This window comes from Ursus arctos, unplaced genomic scaffold (assembly GCF_023065955.2).
Source record: "Ursus arctos isolate Adak ecotype North America unplaced genomic scaffold, UrsArc2.0 scaffold_6, whole genome shotgun sequence".
Lineage (NCBI taxonomy): Eukaryota > Metazoa > Chordata > Mammalia > Carnivora > Ursidae > Ursus > Ursus arctos.
The window spans coordinates 49,531,441-49,554,262 of NW_026623078.1; the positions used below are offsets into that span (position 1 = coordinate 49,531,441).

At 38.5% G+C, this 22,822-nt stretch overlaps 1 protein-coding gene across 3 annotated transcripts in view; it reads left to right on the top strand.

Moving 5' to 3' along the window:
• MTDH (metadherin) overlaps positions 1-22,533 on the top strand; it is a 58,309-nt gene extending 35,776 nt beyond the window's left edge. For all 3 annotated transcript variants that reach the window (XM_026495677.4, XM_026495676.4, XM_026495678.4), the window contains 5 exons: positions 5,144-5,268; positions 11,058-11,165; positions 13,977-14,117; positions 17,179-17,335; positions 17,965-22,533. In XM_026495677.4, the coding sequence (XP_026351462.2) occupies positions 5,144-5,268; positions 11,058-11,165; positions 13,977-14,117; positions 17,179-17,335; positions 17,965-18,035 (602 nt within the window). In that variant the 3' untranslated portion in view covers positions 18,036-22,533. The remainder of the gene's footprint in view (positions 1-5,143; positions 5,269-11,057; positions 11,166-13,976; positions 14,118-17,178; positions 17,336-17,964) is intronic.
• The last annotated feature ends 289 nt before the right edge of the window (positions 22,534-22,822 follow it).

The window sequence follows — 22,822 nt, forward strand, 5'->3', positions numbered from 1 at the left end:
AAAGAATATGGTTTTTATGTTTGGAGAACTTACACGATCTTCACTTTTTTTCCCTGCAACCTCAAACCTCAGAATGTACTCCTTTCTCACAAATTTTTACAGCCATCCTTTTCTATTTATTTAGCATTTATATGTTACCTTGTGGACTTCTCCACCATTTGGCCAGTGCAGAAAAAAAAAAAAATCTTGAGGAATATCTTGTGTTTCCTCAGGTAGAAGTGAAATGGAACCCTCTTAAATAGGAACTCTCCGTTACTCTTGGATCCTCCGTACCTCGTGCAGTGCCTGATACACAGGTGTTCAGTAGTAATGATAAGAAAAGCACACAGCTGACTGTGCCAGGCACTGGTCTAAGTCTTGTGCATTTTATTAGCTTATTTTAATGCTTATAACAATTCTACAAGGTAGGTGTTTTTTTCCCCACACTTTCCAGATGAAGAAACTGAGGTAAAGAAAAGTTATCTAACCCAAGTCACACAGCTAGTTAAGTGCAGGAAGTGGTATGCAACTTGGGTAGTCTGGCTCCAGAGTTCATGCTCGTAACCACCCCGCAGTCCAGCCTTAGTGAGGATCGTAATCACGAAGGTAAACTCGTAACACAGTACAAAAATTAGTCTGTGGACTACTTAGTCTCTGTAGATCCACCAGAGCACAGTTCTTACAGATGAAAGGAAGTGAGGTGGAGAGGTAGATTAGGCCGTGAAAAGCCTTGAATTGCTGGCTAAAGATTAGGGAGGTGGGGTTGGCGTGGTACTTGAGAGGGTATTTCCTACTTCTAGTCCTCACTTTAAAACGTAGTACCTCATACGGCTTGGACATCAGCACTTATCTTGGAATCTAGATCAATTGAGCTGTAAGATGAAGCAAATAACCTGTCCCATCTACTTCTGTAGATTGTTGTGAGGTTTTAATGTAGTAATGAATGAACACGAAAGCTTTTTGTAAATTACAAAGTACCATATAAATCCAAGGTATTATAGGATGTGAAGATAACGATTTCGGAAAATAAAGCCTCTGTACTTTGGGAAGAGTGATCAGCTCTGTGCAGAACAGAATTGAAGAGTTGGTTATAGGAATGCTAGAAAATAGGAGTGAGGGAGCTGTGGGCTGAAGTGGAGGACAACCAAGCCATCAGGGCTCTAGGCTTCACTGCCTGCACAGAATAACTCCACTTTTATCCATTTTTGAATTCTTGTAACATGGAAAACATGATTGGCACCTCAAATGAAAGACTGAAGAAAAAGCATGTATCCACCGAACTCTACTGTAAAGTTTAAAATATCAGAAACACCATCTTTCACACCATCTTTCATTGGTTAAGCTGTTGACAGTCTTTTAAGTCTAAAGTTTCTCTTTAACCTCATTTTTCTCTGTGAATTTTATTTTTTGTGTTATCATCTTTAATGTGCCTAATTTTGGTATTCAGTGAACTTAATTATTCCTTCTAAATTTACAAAATGCATGGTTTAGTATTTGAGATTACTAATCCACAGAGTATGTGTATGTATTACACATACACTAGCTTTACATTTAATAGTGTGATATGATTAATATATTGACTCTCTGGTTTGAGGCATAGACGATATTGTCTGACAAAAAGGCATTGGATTTACCCAAACACTTGAATATAAATTTCAGATGCTAAAGCACAGAAGATAACGTTTTTTAAAGACAGATGTTAATCTTACCAGTTTTCTTGATCTGTAAAGGAACATCATCGTCATAACCCCTGTAAAAAGTCCGATTTTGAATAGAACTTTGGGGGGGGGTTGGCACACCAGAGTGAGTGAATTTGCTGTAGCATAGTTAAGGGGTTGAGAGCATGAGCTTTGAGGACAGACTACTTGGGTTTGAAACTTAGCTTTTACCCTTAGACAGGTGCACGGTCATTGTATGCTTCAGTTTCATCACCTGTAAAAGGAATAGTTCTTCTCCCACAGTTGTTGAGAGAATTAGGGTACAGATACAGCACTTAGAACACTGCCTGAATATTCCGTAAGTGCTGTGGTGCTGTTGATACTCTTCTAGGGGCAGCATCTGTCTGCTCAGTGGAGTTCATTAGCATGGTCTGTTTGAACACTGGAGAGTCTTTCTAACATAATGGTTTTGTTGTATTAAAGTTAATACTAAGGTAAGTTCTGACCAAAAGCAGCTGACAGCCATTTTTTTACTGAGAGAAAATAAGAGATTAGCTATGAGATGCTTAAAACATTATTCAAGCAAATTAAATAAATTCCTGACCATTTCAAAAAGACACAGCTCTTTGAAAAGATATTGGTAAACTGATGGGAGAATTTTGAAAAATGGGAAGTTACTCTGCTTATAAATGGAGAAAACTATCCAGTGAATGAAACTACACTGCATAGTTTCCTTAAAGGAAGGAAGTTTATTAGCATGTTAGGCCCATGAATCTTAAGAATTATGTGTTGAGAAGTCTTCTGGTGACAACTTTTATGTTTAGGTGAGCTGTTGTTTTATAAAGTAGTTTATTTGATCCCGGCTAGTACAAAAACAAACAAACTTGGACTCAGTAAACCGTAAACCTTTTTAAAGCCAATAGAGATTTGTGCTTCTGATAATGTTCTTACAGAAGTTAAACCGTAGGCTGCAGTCATTCCCTAACGTTTCTGGTTATCTAAGCCTTTAAAAAAGTATTATTACTAAATACTTTACTAGATTTTTACCTGTTATCCCCCCATACCACCGTATTTATTAAGAAAATAGTTTATATGTTGATATATTGCCCACTCACTTGTCTAAACTTTTTTTTTCTTATGAAAGAAAATAGAGTGTCTTTTTTGGCCAGAAGCTTTAGAGACCTGGCTTATGGAGAGCAGTTTTCCAAATCTGCATTTCTTATTTGTGAAGTTTAAGCAAAACCTGTGACATTCAGATCTCCTAACAGTGTTCTTAATGAATGCTTAATGTAAGACGGGCAGTTGGCTCCAGATGTCTGCTAGGTGCCTTTATACTTATCAAACTGATTTCTACATTACGACACACCAGATGTATCTTAGTGAGAGATTTGGGGTTGTAAGAAATAAATTCTTAGTTGTGTGTGCCTGATAGCTTAGAAACTGGCTTTCTATTGTTAATGCCTCAGTGCTCCATGAACAGACACCTGCCATTCACTGCGCATGTACTGTATTGCTGTGCACTGCTTTAGATGTATCTAATCTTCTCGGCCATCCTGTAGAATTCATGTGTAACCCACTAAGATTATGAAATTTGACCCATGTCACAGTTATTAAGTGGTAGATCAGTATTCAGATGTAGATCTGTTTGACTCTAAGGTCCATGCTCTTAACCCCTGGGTTAATTCTGTGTACTACTACCTCTGGATTCCTGCGCGTGGTAGTAAATTTAGGAAGGGACTTCCTTTATTGTAACATGCTTCACAGTTCTTATCACTTGTTCCATGCTTTTCCTCCCCTAGACTATCAGTTCTTATGTTTTCAGTCTCATTCCATCCTCTACTGTTTTAGTTCCTCTTCTCCCTTCCCATACCCCTGTGACAGAAAGTCTCACTCTGTACTTAAATGTCTCTTGTACTTCTCTATCTTCATCTCTGAATAGATAAGACCAGGAGCTCCATGGGTGGGGGGGGGGAGTATATTGTACTCATTTTTTTTATGTCTAGTACCTACCTACCCAGCTCAAGTTCTAGTATACAGTAAGTGCTTAATAAGGTGAAATTCCTGGAATTCCACTATTAAGATATATCTGTTGTTACTGTATTATTTTCTTAAATCTCTTCCTCATATAAATTTGAGATCATGTTTTAAAGACGATTTTGTCTATTTTTTTTTCCTGTGAGCATTCTCCCAGATTATTATATTCTTCCAAAACATAGGTTTTAAAGCCTTCATGAGGTATCATAGTACCTCCCCTTTAAACAAAAATAATAGAGTTCACATGAAAAAATAAGAACAGCAAGGAAAATAAGAATCAGGCAGATTTGTCATTCGAGTTACTAAAATGTATTACAGAGTTCTATATGGCACCATCCCAGGAATATATCAGTGAAATAGGATAGAAATTCCAGAAACAGACTGAGGTGTTTGTGAAAGAACTCAGTAGTTAATAAAAGTAGCATTTGACATTAATGGGAAAAGATTGGGTTTTTCAGTAAAGCAGTGCAAGAATGACTTGTTCACCATTTAGAAATAGAGCTTAACCCCTATCATCTTAAACCACTGGAAATGAAACCTGGCTGTAAGTAGTCATTGCAGAAGTAGATGTGGAAGCATTTCTGAAATCCAGGGAGAGGAGAGAAGAATTGACTTTGAGAGCTACTTAACCAGGTTAAGCCAAAGATTGTTTTTCTCTTTTTAGAATAAGCAAGTGATAGCTTCCCAAAGGAGGTAAAATTCAGTGCCTTCTAGAGGGAAAGAAAGGAATCCAGAAGTCTGGAATAAAAATTTATTCTTGAGAATAGATGATAGAAACCCTGAAAGTGACTTGAATATTTTGGAATTATAAAAGTAGCATTGAGTAATCTGGAAAATGTAAGAAGGTACAGGTTAAGTATTCAAGAGGAGGTTACAGCCATTAAAAGTCATAAAGTAATTATTTCAAAAAAAAAATAGGAGGAAAGAAGACATTAAATATTTCTGTCATGACTTGAAGAATTTGAAGAACCTAATCTTGAAAAGCTCCTGAGGAGGGGAAGGGGTGTAGTGTAAAAGGACGGGTGCAGAGCATGGTTTTGGCACTGCTGTTAAAGATTGACTAATTCTGTACTGTAGAAAATAAATCAAATACAAAAATGGAATGACCAAGGGGGAAAAACAATGGACCAGACCCAGACCAAGTTAGACATAAACAGTACGAAGAGAGCAAAGTCAGGAGGTTGATCACAAAGGAATTAGGGAGAGTGGGATTAAATGGGTAATTCTTAAGTTTCCAAGAGTTTCTTAGACATTCTATTTAATGAACCATATGATGTGCCTAGCACAAGTGGGGCAAAGGTTTTTACCATCGTTTTACTGGGTTTTCTTCTAGCTCTTAAAATGTGCTTGGGAGAAAGAAGGAAGAACAATAGTTTAAAGTTACAGTTTAGTACAACATAAGGAATTTTAGTTTTTGCATTTTAGTTTTTGGCAGAAATGATAGATACCTAATTCACACTGTTAAATTTTAGATGGTCTGTCTTCTGCTGATCCCAGCTCTGATTGGAATGCACCAGCAGAAGAGTGGGGAAATTGGGTAGATGAAGAAAGAGCTTCACTTCTAAAGTCCCAGGAACCAATTCCTGATGATCAAAAAGTGAGTAAAGGCATTGGCGGGTATGTCTTATTTCTCTGTGCACCCAACTATATTACAATTATTAGGGGTTACATTCTGTATTATAAATACACCCAGTGGTAGAATTGCTTCTGAGCCATTCTGATTATATTTGCTTCAATCCTTATGCCTGCATGCCTTCTCTGTATCACTGTTTTTTCTTTCCACAAATTATTGAGGATTCTGATATGTGGAAAGCATTGATAAGAAAACACAGTTCCTTTCCTCTTACCAGAATTAATAATAGTTGATATTATAATACATCAACTCTTAGTGCGTTTAGAGGAGAATAGATTGGTTGCCAATGAAAGATTTAGGAAGGCTTCATAGCAACAGACAAGACTGAGAACACCATGAAAAAACCATCAAGGCAGGTAATAATTTAGTGGAGCGGTAAATAGTATACATGTGTGGGATCTGTTGATGAAAGGTATGTTCCTTCTAGGCTATGTTCCTTCAAGAAAGGGACAGTGAAGTTTTTTATTTTTTTGCTCTAGCAACATGCTTGGCACTCAGTAGATAAATGAAAGGAATGATACATACCTTGCCATGTTTTTGTGAAATTCTGGAAGTGATAACCCGTCGACAGCTTTTAAACTAGGGATAACCTAATCATCCACAGGGTTAGGAAAATTAGGCTGGATACAGCGGAAAGACAAGCTTGGGAAGCTATTTTGTACTATTTTGGGGTAAGTGTTAAAGAGGCAATTACATGAATCGGATAGGAGATAATGAACTAAATTGATAGCTTTGAAAAATAAATGGAAGTGGTGTTTACCAGAGAGATAAAGCTGCTGATCAAACTGCGATTGGTTGGCTGTGGGAATAAGGGTGAAAAGTCAAAGAGGCTCTGAAAATAATAGGGTCGTTAGTGTTGAGCAAATATTAATTGAACATCTGCCATGAGTCAGGTATTGGTTAGTGGAGAAAAGATAAATGAGACAGTTATTGCCTTCAACGAGCCTACAGTCTGGTTAGGGAGGAGAGGAAGGAGACCAGCACATCCACAGATAAAGTCATGTTACAGTATGTGTTGTGTATTAGGGAAGCACTTGGGAGTCTTAGCAAAAGCATCCTAGAGGTAAAAGCAGAATGTGAAACAAAGAGTGGTCAGAAATTAAACTAGAGAGGAAGGCAGGGACCAGATGCTAGAAGTTCTTGAATGTCATATTTAAAACTATGGATTTTATCCTGTAAGTAATGGAAGGATTTTAAGCTGAAGTGTGTTTTTCTACGTGGGTTACACTGGCAGCCCGTGTAGAAAAAGGAGTGGAGGTGTATGTGATAAGAGGCAGGAAGAGCATTTTAGAGGTTGTGGAGTAGTCCAGGACAGTAGTGGTAGGAGTGGTACACGGGCGGCGCCTGGGCGGCTCAGTCGGTTAAGCGTCTGCCTGCAGCTTGGGTCACGATCCCGGGGTCCTTGGATCGAGCCCCCTCTGGGGCTCCCTGCTCTGCGGGGAGCCTGCTTCTCCCTCTCTTCCCCACTCGTGCTCTCTCTTGCTGTCTCTCTCTCTCAAATAAATAAAATAAAATAAAAATAGTGGTACATGGAATACAGAACAGACTTGAAAAATACATTGAAATAAAATCCATAGAACATATGATTAGAATTGAATGGAGGAAGAGTCATCAGAATGACTTCCAGGATTGTAGCTTGTGTAACTGGGAGGGTGGAAGTCGTGCTCCCAACAGAGAAAATAGAGGAGCAAAGGCTTGTTAATTGAGGGAAGTGTGGTTGGTTCCATTGGGGTAGGTTAAATGCAGAGCGTTTTGTTGGAATGCCTCAGAGAAGTTGGTTTTGTGCCAGGTTAAAGCTTCGGGAAAAGATCTGTTTGGAGGTTGTTAGTATATGGTTGTTAAACACTTTGAGAATAGGTGAAATATCTAGGAAAGATCTGTAGACTTGAAAAGAGCAGTGGAATGAACATAGGAATCTGGGAAACTCCCAACTTCTAAGGAGAAAAAAGCCTATGAAAGAGACTGAGGGAAGAGAGTTCTGGGTCACGGAGGCTGAGATATTTGCTGTCTGGTAATTCAGAGCAGTTTCATTAGAAATCTTGGACTAATAACCATATTGCAGTAAGTTGAGTAAATGGTTAGAAGAGTGATGACAATTAAAAGATTTTTCTAAAGTTTGGATAGAAATGGAGGAGAGGTAGTGGATGACAGCACACTGTACTATCAGGAAGGGTTTTGGGGGGGTTGTTTGTGTTTTGGTGATAGGAGAGATTTTAGTGCAGGGTCGGTAAACTTTTTATTAAAGCTCCATATAGTAGTGCAAAAGAAGCCGTCGACAATATGGAAATGAACTAAACTGGCATCGGGCCAGATTTGTAGTTTGTCAGCCCCTGTTTTAACGTATCTGTAGACACAAAGGAAAAGGATCTAGCATAAAGTAAGAGCTAAACATAATTGAGGGGCGCCTGGGTGGCACAGTCGTTAAGTGTCTGCCTTTGGTTCAGGGCGTGATCCCAGCGTTCTGGGATCGAGCCCCACATCAGGCTCCTCCACTGGGACCCTGCTTCTTCCTCTCCCACTCCCCCTGCTTGTGTTCCCTCTCTCGCTGGCTGTCTCTATCTCTGTCAAATAAATAAAATCTTTAAAAAATAAACATAATTGAGAGATTTGGCTAGTAGAGTAAGAACTGGGCAGTAGAAGTGGGGGAACCTTAGGCATGAGTGGACTATGGGTTGGCCTTTAATATAATAGGATGGTAGTACCTCTGATCTTGAGAGACCCTCAGAGAAAGGAAGAGGTAGTAAGGGGATTTATTATTAAGGGTGTAAATAAATGAAGAGGGGGACAGTTGATAGGTAATAATGAAGGTTGACGGGGTTAGGGAGAGAGAGGGATGAATGGGCAGAGCATGGAGGGTTTTTAGAGCAGTAAAACTACTCTGTATAGACACGATAACGGTGAATGCATGTCATTATACATTTTTTCCAAAGCTGTAGAATGTACAACACCAAGAATAAACCCTGAGGTAAACTCTAGGACCTTTGAGTGATAATCTTGTGTCAGTATAGGCTCATCAGTTCTAACAAATATACCACTGTGGGGAGGGATAGTGATAGTGGGAGAGGCTGTGCATGTGTGGGGCAGGGGGAATATGGAAATCTCTGCCTTCTGCTCAGTTTTGCTGTGAACCTAAAATTCCTCTAAAAAATTAAGTGTGTTAGGAAAGAATAGCTTCCTGGTACAGTACCTTAACACACAGTAATCATTCTGATATTTGTTGGACGTTTAATGAATGTGCAACCAAAACTCTGTTTCTCTAACTGAAACTTGCCTGTGCCCGATCATCAGAATTACACGGTAGAATCACTGAATGGAGTAAAGACTGTCACATATCAGAGCAGTTCTTTTTCTGAGTATATTCAGAGATTGTCTTTCATTTTTCTTAACAAAAATGGGGCACCATCTAAATGCCCATCAGTTGAGGAATGGAGAAATAAATTATGGGATGGCTTTGTACAATCACATATTAGATGTTAAAAATCAATGAAATAAGTTACATTAATATCAACATGAATAGAATCTCAAAAACATGTTGAATGGTAAAGGGCAGGGCTACAAAAAGATAACAGTATGATACCATTTATATAAATTTTGTATGTGTGAACACACCAAAATTTATAAAAAGAAACTTGATTGGATGGACACAAAAGAAGTTCATGGTAATGGTTTACCTCTAGGGGAGGTGGTGTGGAAGTGGGATTGGGAAGGGGTGTAAAGGAATTTTAAGTTTATCAGTAATGTCTTTTAATAATCTAAAATAAATGTGTCCAAATGTCAGTTCTTTTGTGTGAGTTAAAAGATGGTATGGAGTTGATTTCAGCCTTTTTCTCCATGAACAAAAATAGTGTTTTGCCATGAGGAACTGCATTTCTCTTATGGTTGAATGATAATTGGCTGAGAAGCAGACTGACTAGAGTCCTTGTGACCTGAATATTCCTTATAGGATGCATTTTTTCACGTGGTATTTTAGTCACTATGAGCTTATGGTGAAAATTTCTGTGGAAGTTTCTCCACAACTGGCAACCAACTTGTACTGAACGTCTCTTAGCTAAGTTTGTGTAGGACTTTGTTTTTCCATCTGCTAGCGATTTCTGTGAACTGTTTGGTGGTTCATGAGACCTCCAAATCATCCTGACTACGCTGCTGAGCAGAGAAATAGTAGTTACCCCATCCTCTCCTCCGATAAGGATAGGCTAGGAATCTTGGCTGTCATCTGTGCAGAAGAAACAAAAAGCACTTTTTCATAGAAAAGTCAACTATATGGAATGTGTGAAAGGATATCATGAATACTAATTTAACAGTTCTCATTCACTGTTTTTGTCATGCAGAATGTTCTTTTCAATGACATTCCGGCTCAAATTCAATTTTTTAAATTAAGCCTTTTATTTTGAGGTAACTCTAGAGTAACAGGCACTTGTGAGAAATGATACAGAGAAATTTTCCCTGTACTCTTTACTGAGTGTCCCCCAGTGGTAACATCTTGAAAAACTTTAGTGCAGTGTCACTACTAGGATATTGACGTTAATGCAGTCAAGATAGAGAAAACATTCCCATCCTGCAAGAGCCCCTCATGTTGCCCTTTTTTATAGCCACCCTTTCTTCCCTCCTGTCACCACCCCCCCATAACGCCTGACAACCAGTGATCTGTTTCCATCTCTATAATTTTATCATTTCAGGAATGTTCTATGAATAGAACAATATAGCATGTAACCTTTTCATACTGTTACTTTTTCACGCCGCATAATTCTCTAGACACTCATCTAGACTGTTGTGTGCGGCATTAGTTGGTTCCTTTTACTTCTGCGTAGTCATGGTGTGGATATGCCTCCGGCTGTGTAACCCTTCTGTTAAAGGACATCAGGATTGTTTTTAGCTTGGGGCTGTTGTGAGTAAAGCTGCTGTATACATTTGTGTACAGGTTTTTGTGTGAACATAAATGTTCATTTTGGGGGATAAATGCCTACGAGTACAATCTCTGGGTTGTATAATAGTCGCATATTTAGTATATTAAGAAACTGCCAAACTCTTTTCCAGAGTGGCTGTATCACTTCACATTCGCGCTCACGGTGAATGAGTGATCGTGTTTCTCTAAATCCTTGCTAGCACTTGCTTGTCCCTGTTGTTTATTTTAGCCTTCGATAGGTGTTTAGTGAGCTCATTATGATTTTCCTTCGCATTTCTCTAATGACTGACGATGTCGAACATCTTTCCATGTGCTGCTTTGCCATCTGTCTGTCCTCTTTTGTGAAATGTCTGTTCATATCTTTTACACAGTTTCTAATTGGATTGTTTGTTTACTATTAAATTTTTGAGTGTTCTTTATATAGGTAGTCTTAGATATAAGTCCTTTGTTGGATATATGGTTTGCAAATATTTTCTCCCACTCCTGTCATTGTCTTAACAGGGTAAAACTCAGTTTTATTGCAAATAGTTCTGCACTAAAACTCTGAAATAAAACAATTACCTATCCAATGGGTTTTTAAAAATCAGGGTTCTCACAGCTCTCTATTGTGCATGAAAGATGTAAAAAAAAAAAAAAAAGTAGTCTATCATAGACAGGAGAATGAAGTTCCATGTACTTTGGTTCTTTTAAATATGTAATTTTAGACCCGTTTTATTACTCATTACTAATTCTTACTTAGTAGTGTTTAGGAGATAAAGACTGAGCCTAATGAATGAAATTATTCCATAATTTTTGAATAATGAAAACTTAACCAATTCGTTCACTTTAATACTTTTGCTTTTAACATTAGGTTTCAGATGATGATAAAGAAAAGGGAGAGGGAGCTCTTCCAACTGGGAAATCTAAAAAGAAAAAAAAGAAAAAGAAGAAGCAAGGTGAAGATAACTCTCCTGCACAGGTGGAGTATCAAAACAATAGGCGTCGTTCGTTAAGCACCCGCTGCTCAAATGTGAGAAGATGACACGCAGATACTAAGAATGTGTAGAGATAAAAGACACAACAGTAGATAGGTTTATTTGCAAAGCATTCGAAAAGTCACAGAATGTTTTAAACATCTTTTGTATATCCTACTTGTAATAATAACTGTATTGCTCTAAAAAAATCATACCAAAGGTGTAAACCCAGAAGTAATAAATTAAATGAGATGCATTTTGGTTTATATTAAGGTGAAATAGAAAAGGAGGTACAGTATTTCACACATGCAGAAATGCCTTTTGAATAACTGGAATTTAGCAAGTTAGAATTTCAGCTCAGAACAACCATGTGGGTCATAAGTAGAGCGTCACTCACTCTTGAGTTTGCTCTCTGTTTCACTTAGTGCCTTCTTAGTATCTTCATCTGTTTATCTGGCTTCTGGCAGAAACTTTCTACTTACGTCACTCTCCATTTTCCTTCTTTTTTCATTGGTCTCTCCTATTGGGAAAATTTTAGATTACAATATAGATGAAAAGCTATTTTAATTGCAAACATACTAGATTACTAGAAGTATGCACGGGTTTCTCTTTGAAAGCATTATCACCATTACATTATAAATTATGAAAATCTTATTCCTTACCTACAACCATGTGGCTAGTTGGTTTTATTCCTCTCAATGTAGGAGATAGCCAGAGTTTCTAGAGGATAACCTACGTAGTAATTTTCCTATTTATTGTTCTCTTTGGGAGAAGTTGCCGCATATGGCTTTTTAAGGAAATATGTGCTGCGTTCGTTTTTTGTTGAGGGAAGCACGACCCATCATAAATGACGAATCCATTTTCAGTACTAGTCTCTTCTCACTGTAAGAGTTGGGTGTTAAGGTTAATGTAACTGAGATCAATGGATATAAAAATCTAAAACCAGGTAATAGAGGGGCTTCTCTTGTTAGCTGAGCTAGCTGATGAGAACTGTTATGGACAGCTGTCTTTTGTTGGTAATACTGTCTGAACTCTGTTTAGCCAGACTTCCTGGACTTACAGCCTTTACTAAGACTACTTTTCTGGTTGTGGATTAGCTGGATTCCTTTTAAAAGAAATGTTGTGGGATAGATGTAATCTGTAAATTTCAGTTTACTGGCAAAGGTCATTAACTTGTGAAAGTTCTTTTGGTATTCTGATACTCCTTTAAAAATGTTTGATGTGTTTTTAAAAATAACAGTATGGGGCGGCTGGGTGGCACAGTTGGTTAAGCATCTGACTCTTGGTTTTGGCTCCTTTCGTGATCTCAGGCTGTGAGATCAAGCCCCTCATAGGGCTCTGTGCTCATCGCTGAGTCTGCTTGGGACTCTCTGTCCCTCTGCGCCCCCCTCTCTAAAATCAGTAAATTTTTTAAATAAATAAATAACAGTAAGTATACAGTCTTTGGAGTCAGATCTGTATTCAAATTTCAGTTTAGCTGTTTACTACTTGTTTTTGCTTGTTTTTCTTTGCACAAGTGACTTAACTGCACAGATTGCTTTGAGAATTAAATGAGACATCCATGAAATTCTGTGTCAGGTTTATAAAACATAGTATCCTATCCATAATACATTTGGGTATTTGTTCTTTTTAGTTGTGGGTATGTGGTTGGTGGGCGTCTTTACTGTGCGAGTACAGCTTAGGATAAAACTAACTGATGTCTTCACGTTAATTTGGTACAGATCACAAATCTTTAAATATACTTCCAAAGCTACTCATTCAACTTAAATTCACAACAAAATTTGTATTACTGTCTAAACCCACTACCATCCTTAACAAGTTTTATAAAATACCAGTATTGGCAGAAAACTTTCAACATCATCCTAGACAGTTGTTTATATATACGTGTTGGCTAAACAGTACAATTAGCAATGATGGTCCTATTTAATATATTCTAGTTCATATTTATTTCACATATATAAGCATGTAATGTGCTTTAGAATTGCTTTGTTGAAACCTGTTTTTAAAGTCTGAAGGACTTAGGGCGCCTGGGTGGCTCAGTCGTTAAGCGGCTGCCCTGGGCTCAGGTCATGATCTCCGCTCAGCTGGGAGCCTGCTTCTCCCTCGCCCTCTGCTGCTCCCCCTGCCTGTGCGCTCACACTCTCTCTCTCTGTTAAATAAATAAATAAAATCTTTTAAAAAAAATAAAGTCTGAAGGCCTAAGAATGGAAATGTTAAAGCTTGGATAGGACTTTAGAAATTATCTAGGCACATTTTATTTTATACTTGAGGGAAGAAACTAAAGTTCAAGGAAATGAAATGATTTGTCCTTGACACTACACAGCGAGGCTACAGCAGACCAAAACTGAAATGTACTTTCTGCTGTCAGCCTCATTTATCTACGGAATGTACTTTTGTACAAATATTTTGTTCCTTGAAGAAGTCATTAAGTGAAATGTTATTTCTAAAGTCTCAGTTCGAGTATCACCTAATTTACTGTGTACTTTGTTTAAAAGAAAAAATTCTAGTTTATTTTGTTTGGGTTGGTTTAGTAAATTGAGTGGTTTGCATTTGGGGATGGGGGTGTATTGGTTTTTAATTCCCAATTGATTGAAGTCCCTGGGGAGAGCAGGGATGATGACTGCTGTTCGAGATGTACCTGTTATTTTAAATCTTTGAATGACTGTTTTTATATGTTCCGTTAGGCTGTTTGGACAGTTACTGAAGTGAAATTATTTTCTTGGAATATCTGTTGAACATTAATACTACAAACCAAATAGATTTTTAATTAGTAAAAAAGTGATTTATATCATCTAATAGGATACTTTTGTCTGTAGGACACAGAAGAATTAGAAAAAGAGATTAGAGAAGAGCTTCCAGTGAATACCTCTAAAGTCCGTCCAAAACAGGAAAAAGCTTTTTCTTTGAAGACCATAAGCACTAGTGATCCAGCTGAAGCACTCATCAAAAATAGCCAGGTCAGTTTTTGATATTTAAGGAATAAAATTTTGATGATTTGAGAATTATCAAAGCACTAAGTGCTAAGCATTGCTAATCACTAATTTAAAGTGCTGAGCATTTTAAATGCACTCATTTAGCCCTCATGATGATGAGGTTGTGGGATACAGGTGAGGTTCAGTGGGGTGGAGTCTGGAGCCAACGACCAAGAAAGAATTCTTGAGTGTCTTTGGTGCAAAATTGGTGGTTTATTAAAGCACGGGGACAGGACCCGTGGGCAGAAAGAGCTGCTGCACCGGGCTTGTGAGGGGTGGGTGATTATATACCATGGGGTTGGGATACTGGAGACGTTGCCGTTGTCAAGTTAAGGCTGTTGACCCCTCTAGAAGGTGTTAATAGTAAGATAGTTGGGAGATCCTGGGAGAATGTTACTTTCCTCCTATCACATGTCCTTATCAATGGGCTGCAGGTTTAAAAGAAATTCCATTTTATTTACATTTCCTTCTGCCTCGGCCTCCCTCAGTTTTATGGAGGGGGTGGTAATGTTAGTGCTCCAGGAAACTGAATTATGGGTCTCTGGAAGTTAGGCTATTGATAAGAAAGCTTCTTCCTTGTAAGTCACTAGGACATGTGTAAACTGAGGGAGACTCAGGTCTTGCAGAATTGTGATCTCTGTTAGTTAACCATTTGTTTTTGTTTTCCTTAGCTTTTGGGCAGCCAGGAGTGCCTGGGGAATGTCACGTACATCCCAGTGCGGGGGGGTGGGGGGGGGAGTTGCAGGGTGTCAGCCTCTGCCCCGTCCTCCGCTTGCCCTCTGTTCCCTCATCAATAACAACCCCGTAAGAAGGGTAAGATCTATTATATAAATGAGGTTGGAGAACTTCAGTAACTTGTCCCAGGCTGTGTAATTCTCAGTGGTGAAACCAGAACCACTAGACTATATTTTCTCCTATTTAATATCTAAACATGCATGGGCTAGGTGGCTTAAAGAAAATGTAACTGGCTGCATTTTCCTAAAAGAATGCACATACCATAGAATATGACTGTGGTCCAGCCTCTCAAAATGTAACATTTGTTTAAAATTTGGTCAGAGGTTCTTGAAATACGTGCCATTGGTAGAAAATTTTGATGTGTCAGAAAGGACCATTTCACAAAAGGCCTAGGCCAGTGACACATAGTTTTTTAAAATCTAATTTATAAAACGGTAAATTCTATAGAAATCTGAAATCCTACTAGCGTTGCATGGTTCATTTATATGTTCATTCAAAAAAATTTATTGAGAACCCACTACTTGCCACACACTATTTGAGGTTTTAAGGATATAGCCGAGAGCAAAGCAAATCAAAAAACTGCCTTTGTGGAGCGTACATATTTAAAGAAACAGCTTCAGACAGGAACCTGAGTTACAGGGGTGCCTGGCTGGCTCGGTAGGTAAAGCATATGACTCTTTTTTTTTTTTTTTTTTAAGATTTTATTTATTTATTCAACAGAGATAGAGACAGCCAGCGAGAGAGGGAACACAAGCAGGGGGAGTGGGAGAGGAAGAAGCAGGCTCATAGCGGAGGAGCCTGATGTGGGGCTCGATCCCATAACGCCGGGATCACGCCCTAAGCTGAAGGCAGACGCTTAACCGCTGCGCCACCCAGGCGCCCCAAGCATATGACTCTTGATCTCAGGGTTGTGAGTTCAAGCCCCACGGTGGGTGTAGAGATTACTTAAAAATAAAATCTTTAAAAAAAAAAAGAACAAACGAACGAACCTGAGATACAGCTAAAAGAAGTAATTGGTAATAGTCTTGTGCTAAAATAAAATCTTAACCGTACTTCCTATTTGGATTAGATGTTTTTAATTCCCTAAGACAGAATTCCCTTTGAGATGTAACGATGTGATCTCAGTACATGCATAGGTTTAATAGCAGGACGGCAAACAGTCATTTGACATTTTGATGTTTTACTTATTAGTAAGTCATTTTCAGAAGCCATTTTGTAAAGACTATTTGAGACCTTCTGTAATTTAGCATAGATTAAGTGAGAGAATAGAGGGGAGAATACTAGAAATAAATACTAAAACTTTTGGGTATTAAATGAATATAGAGAACACTAAGAAAGCTGAACCAAGCAAGACAAATGCAGCTTCGGATACCTGAAATAGAAGGAAGGAATCCTGGTAATTACCTGCCACGCACGCAGCTTCCTCCTCTTGTTTCCTTTTCCATTGAGCTTTCTTACATGCACAGAGCCTGGAGGAGCCAGGGGCAAGAGAAACATCACTTAGCCTTGTTTCCATATTCAATTGTGATGATAAGTAAGGCTAAGGATGAATTGATCTCCTCACAGCCTCAGGGCACTCCAAATACTGGGGTTTCCATCCTTACCTCTCTTGACCATGCAGTAACAGTTAGGCCTCATAGAGGCCTTTCCGCTTCCAGGCTGGAGAGGAGAGGCAAGGTGTAAGAGTCTAGGCCTTCAGCATTATGATTTCACTGTGATAAAACTCTGAAAATTTGGACCTGAGTTCTGTTTCCTTTAATGGATAGGACTAGTAGCCGTAGTTTGCTTTTGTCTGAGGCCCTCATTTTCTGTGGGTAGGAAACAGAAGTGATTGCCACCCTGTTTGAGTTAGCCTTACCTCTCCAGAAGCAGAGAAGGGCATATCACCTACTGGTAGTTGAGAAATTAGCTTTTTTCTTTTTGTCTTTCACATGAAAAAATTTTGAGCAACTAAGAGTTGGTAAGAAGTGGACAGAACACCAAATCACTAAAACGTATAAAATCGTTCTATTTGTAATGAAAAAGAAAAATGTAAAGGTTCATGAAAATGGAATTATTCCCTCCTATTTGAGACTCAGAAAATATCTTGCACTTTTATACTTAATCCATTTTTATCTCAACCTGTATTGACGGATAGGTAAAGAGTTATTTGATTTTGCCACTAGAGGGCAGGCACGAGTTGTAGTGCTTCTGCTGGTAATTTGGAAACCGACTATTTCCTTGTTCCTAAGCAGCCTCTTGGTATTACTGTGATATTTAATTTTATTTGATACTTTTTACAAAAAAACTTAAGATAATTTTGTCCAAATAGCCTATCAAGACTCTTCCACCTTCTATTTCTACCGAGCCATCTGTTATTTTATCAAAAAGTGATTCTGACAAGAGCTCTTCCCAAGTGCCACCGATGCTACCAGAGACAGATAAATCCAAGTCAAATACTAAGCAAAATAGTGTGCCTCCTTCACAGAGTAAGTAATTCTCATTTTTTGTTCTTTTGTATGTTCTTGTACTGTTTTATGTTAGTATCTTAGAAATCTGAAATATTCTGATCTTCTAAGATTGTCCTTCCTTGGCAAAGTCTACATTCCTTGGAACCTTGTGGACCTCAGCTGTGAGAGCCAAGGGACTGAAGTCACTCCAAGCAAGAGGGGGTGGCCAGGGACATAGACGGTGGAGGAGTTGATACCTGCCCTTGTTCATCTGGTCCCTCCCTTTTTCTGTGCACATGTTTTTGGGACTGTGAATTGTTCTGTGCCTTTTTTCCCTCCTTTTCTCCCTTCAGTACCTTCAGTGTCCATTTTGCCCATTTTCACTTTCATTACTTAGATTGAGCTGCATTAAATGATGGGTTTTCTAGATCAAAAACAGTGAAATACCTTCCATGTGATGAAACAACAGAATACTACATTGGGATTCAAAGGAAAAAGGATGGCAGCCATAGAATAACCTATAAAACATGTCACTGGAACTTGAAAACTTAAACATATAGGTTGAAACATTATGTGGATTTCAAAGCATGTTTTCATTGATGCTCCTTTTATATTTTTGAGACATAACAGTATTTACTCCTAAATTTTTTTTTCTTTTTTCCCTTTAGCCAAGTCTGAAACTAGCTGGGAATCTCCCAAACAAATAAAAAAGAAGAAAAAAGCCAGACGGGAAACGTGAATATATTTTTCCTGAATTGGACATGTGTTTGCAAACACTGTCTGGAAGATTATGCTGTTTATGCAATAATTTGTGAACATGTACAGAGTTTTATATAAATTTAAACCAATTTTTAAAACAAAACTGTGAACACAACCACCGTAAAAATGGAATCAAAGGAAAGTTAATTTATGAAATTCAGAGGTCAGCAGAATATACTCCAGTGCTGGAAGACACTTGGGGAAAGTCTTCTCAGTTGAACAAGAACGATCTTAATTTAAGAATATTATCCTGGTTTTACAGCAGTGCCCTGTTTACAACAGCTTGTGCCCTGTCTCATCTGCAGCTGAGGAATAAAGGATTCTGATTAGAGAGGGCTGCCTGCGGACGCGTAGGCAGCGTCTGCGATCTTATGCACGGAACTTAAACCATTTGAATCTGTTTTATGCTTAAATCAAAGTGCTTTGATCAAATGCATAATCTGCCATATCTTTACATATATGTTGGTAGCAATTTGTATTAAAGGAATCACAAGTGCAAATAAAAGGTCATTTATCATTTGTTAACTAAACTCATGGTTTAGTTTACAATTTTTAAAAAGTTCTTAATTAAAACATTGAACATGCAGTTGATGCTTGTATGGCTTATGAAGTTATTTTTGATAGTCTTACATTACTTGAATTGTTCAAAGTTCAGTATATTTTAAATTAAGAAAGGTAAACTATATGTATTTGTTTTATACTTTTAAGGTTCCGACTCAAAAATAATGCTCTTGTTTAGAATTTGAAAACTTTCAGGCAAAGTCCAACTTAACATTTTTCCCTTTCCCTAGCAGTTTTTTTCCAACGTCAACTCTTCTCTTCATTGCTGATACTTCTTCGACTTTAAAAATGAAATCTTTCACAGATTAGTTATACAGACAGAACTTTGAGTATATGATGGAGAATGAAAAACTAGAGTCAGACAGCTTTAATTGACATTGTCAAGACCTCCAGTTATCAGGAATACATTTTTTTACTGCCTTAACCTATAGTGCGTAGAATATGCATCAATTTCTTGAGGGGGATTCGTGTTTTTATAAGAATTTTCATGTAATTATTGCAATCGTGGTCAAATACGGAACGTTTTCTGCTTGAAACTATTGATTAAATGACGTGTGAGATGTTTCACCATTTTCAGGCACTGTGTAATTCTATTGTAATAAACTGGCAGGTATCTTTGTAACTATAAATAGTGCATGCTCAGCCATGTACACTGTAAATAGCCTTTACCAAACGTGTTTGACAAGGACCATAATTAACATCACTTAGTGAATTGTGATAAAGAAAAAAAAAGCCATGATTTATTTGATGTGATTGGCTTGTTTCTACGTGGCGCCAAGAATGAAACTGTTTAACAGCTGTAACCAATGGTACTGATCTGTCCATCCAATCTTGTCTTTATTAGATCTGATTGTGGTTTGATAGTATTGCGTTGTCACACTAGGAAAGCTAAAGAAACACAATGGTTTTAGTAACTGCTGAAGACTGGCCTTATTAATGGACAGCTTTCCTCACAAGCGATGATTAACTTTTATCAGGTGTTACCATCTGTTTCAGGAACACGGCAGTATGTTTACATGTCAGAAGTCTTGTTTCATTCTATGAGGTTTCTAAATTGATTTGTTTAAATAAATTCAGCAAATGGATAGCAGTGTTTTTATTTGCTTCAGTATTGGGGTAAATAAGCTCAACTGCCAGGAATTCATTTCTTCAAATGACTTTATTCTGTGAGCTTTACGTAGATGTTTCCTGAGTAGAGCTAAGGATTCCTGAAGTTGCCAGCACTTTGTAAAGGTGTCACAGGAGAATTTGAGAAGGAACCTGTATAATTTTAGAATGTGCCAAAAGATCTATGCTCAGAAAATTCAATTGAACTCTCTCAACTCTACCTCACCATTTCTTCATCTTAGAATTTTGTTGGCTGTGTCAAATGTTGGACTTGATTTTTCCAGCTTAGTAGCTCCCAGACAGCCACCTACAGTGGGTGTTACAGACGCTGTCTTTTGAGGAGAGATCTAGTGTGGAGATGGAGAAGTGCTTGCTAAACGGGTGGATCCGGTGTGGAAATGCCTCTGTCTCCTCTCCAGCCCAAGAAGGACATGGATTTTATGTTTTAAGAGATGGCAGCTATGAGTGATAAAATTAGTAAGTTTATTTTCTTTCACATGCATGAGATGAAAACTCTTGCGCAATTAAAGTATCATTGTTCATTGCTCTTTACCTGTTCCAGAAGATCTTTAGTGGCATTAAATCAGTTTCTGGAAGCTGAACACAGGAACTGTTCTCCATCATCAACCTCAGAAGGCACTAAAATGAAGGTAGCTATTCAGGGAGGAGGGGAAAGAGGAGCCTATTGTCCTTTGGAGGCTTGCATTTAGATGCTCCCATCAGTAGGGAGATAACTGGTCCCTTTAGGCTTCATCAGGCCTGAAGGGGAACCTTATTCTAATTAGCAAACGAGGCCCCCAGAGAACCTACTTAGAAATCTCCCAAATCCTGACTTGTCCCCACATATTTACTGAAAATCCTTCCCTACTCTGGAGCGGGGCTTAGGATCTCCCCAGACTGGAATCCTACCTATCTGTATCCCAGATTGAGCAAAACAATAGTTGAGAGAGTCCAAAAAAAAAGTGTTGAAATAAAATGTCATTAATGTAATTTACCATGTTTTGTTTACTTTGTGCATGCATTTTGGGGGTGGGGGGAGCAGTGGAAATAATTTATCCAAATCTAATGCTATTATTTCACAGGCTAATCCAGTTTGTATTTGGGTTAAAGATAATTGAAGGGCAATATTTAACTTCAGAGTTTAGTTTTTCTTAATTAAAAACAGTCCTCTATTAATGTAGTGTGAAATATCTTTCAAAATTGAGAATTTAGGTTTAAGACGTCTAAGAGATGTCTTAAAACTTTTCTGTAAACTCATTGCACAAACTGGAATTACTTTCCAAAAGACTTAGGGAATGCAAATATGTTATTTGTAAAATGCATTGAGTATTGTAAATAAAACAAACCATTTTTGTTTTGTTTAAATTGCTCGTTACAGTTCTCTTATGGGAAGGGACTTCAGTCATTTTGCATCTTAAGCTGGTCTAAAGGCAATTAGTTTTTTATGTTCTTGATGCTTCTTTAGAAAACCATAGATGTACTTGCAGGCTTTACCAGTGGGAAGTCAGATATTTGGAGCTCAGCACGTCGTAAAATAGCCGTGTGTGACGCCCGATGTTCTCCATGGGAACCCGCTTCCATCTGACGTCATCTTAGTAGACGGAACTGTCACCAGGTGCAGTGTCTAACTTGCATCAACTTTTTAGGTTAAGGAAATGAGACTCAAATTTGGCACTATTTATTAATTCGGCTGTGTCCCCAAACAATAGTGACTTAAATGAGAAGTTTATTTCTCGCGCATGTAAACGTCGGGAAGGCGGTCTGGGGCTGCTTCGACTCAGCAGGGTCAGGAATCCAGGTTCCCTCGACCGTGGTCCTCCCCACGCTGAACACGTGGCTTCCATGTGGAGGTTGCTGACAGCCGGCTGCACGGCTGGACACCTGTCAGCATTTCTGCCCGCTGCCTTCAAGAACCTTCTTAGGAGTTACACCACATTAGAAAAACTCCTAAGCAGAAGCCAGGTGACTTCTAGCGGTCTCCGAAGGGAGTCACAGCCTCCCTGGCGCCCCTGCCTAAAGTCATTCCGCTGCCATCTCCTGGGAAATTGTTGTAATAAGCTCATCAACTCAAACTGATCCTACTAGCTACAAAGAGAACAGGAAATACTAGTCTTTACTCTGGTTGTCGTGGGCCAATGAATGTTTCAGGATTCGTGGGGGAGGAAACAGTGGGGAGGTGGACCGCGAGCCAGCTAGCAGTCCCTGTCACAGGGTGGGACATAGTGTGTTTATCCTGCACCCAGGCATCCTAACTAAGGTCAGGTTTTAGTGTTTCCAACGAAGCAGAAATTTTGAAATCTCATACTGCTCAAGAGCGGCAGCTAGTAATGTTGAGACTTACATGTACTAGCTTTCTGAAAGAAATTCCTGCCATTCAATTGGCTGCTTGAAGTTCTAGAGACAGGCTGAGGGAAACTCAGTAGCCTGCCATGATGCCTATACTGCAAATATCAATTACAACAAGTTTCAATAGAAAAATTGCCCTGCTGTATAACCTTTAAAAAATAAAAAAAGCATTAATATTCTTTCTAAATGCTTTTAACAGGAGAAGGATTTCTAACGTTAGCATCAAGACGGGAAGTACTTTGTGACGTTTGCTAACTATTAATAGTTACAGTGCTGAGATTTATGAATAGGCTAATTGAAGAAAAATTTCATCAGATTCAAGGTCTTCCCCATGATAATGGCGTTCTTATTTGTATATGTGTGCTTTCCTTTTTTATTTATTGTATCAAAGCATTCAAAATGAATATATGTAACGTGTACATAAATTATAAAGCATAATAAAATGAACACCTCTGAAACCACCATTCTGCTTAAGAACTAGAACCTTACCAGCAGAGGGGATATCGGGGGTGAGCCTGACTTTCGCTGTTGTTCAGTAACGGGGTCAAGGGGGACAAGGCATGGATGGAAATAGCTGCCCTTGAGTACGCTAAGCTGGCACGGGTCATTTCTCGTGTCCAAACTAGCTGCGGGGCCAGGTGACTTCTAGCAGTCTCTGAAGGGAGTCACAGCCCCCCAGGCGCCCCTGCCTCAAGTCATTCCGCTGCCATCTGCTGGGAAATTGTTGTAATAAGTACGCGTAGGCACAATGAC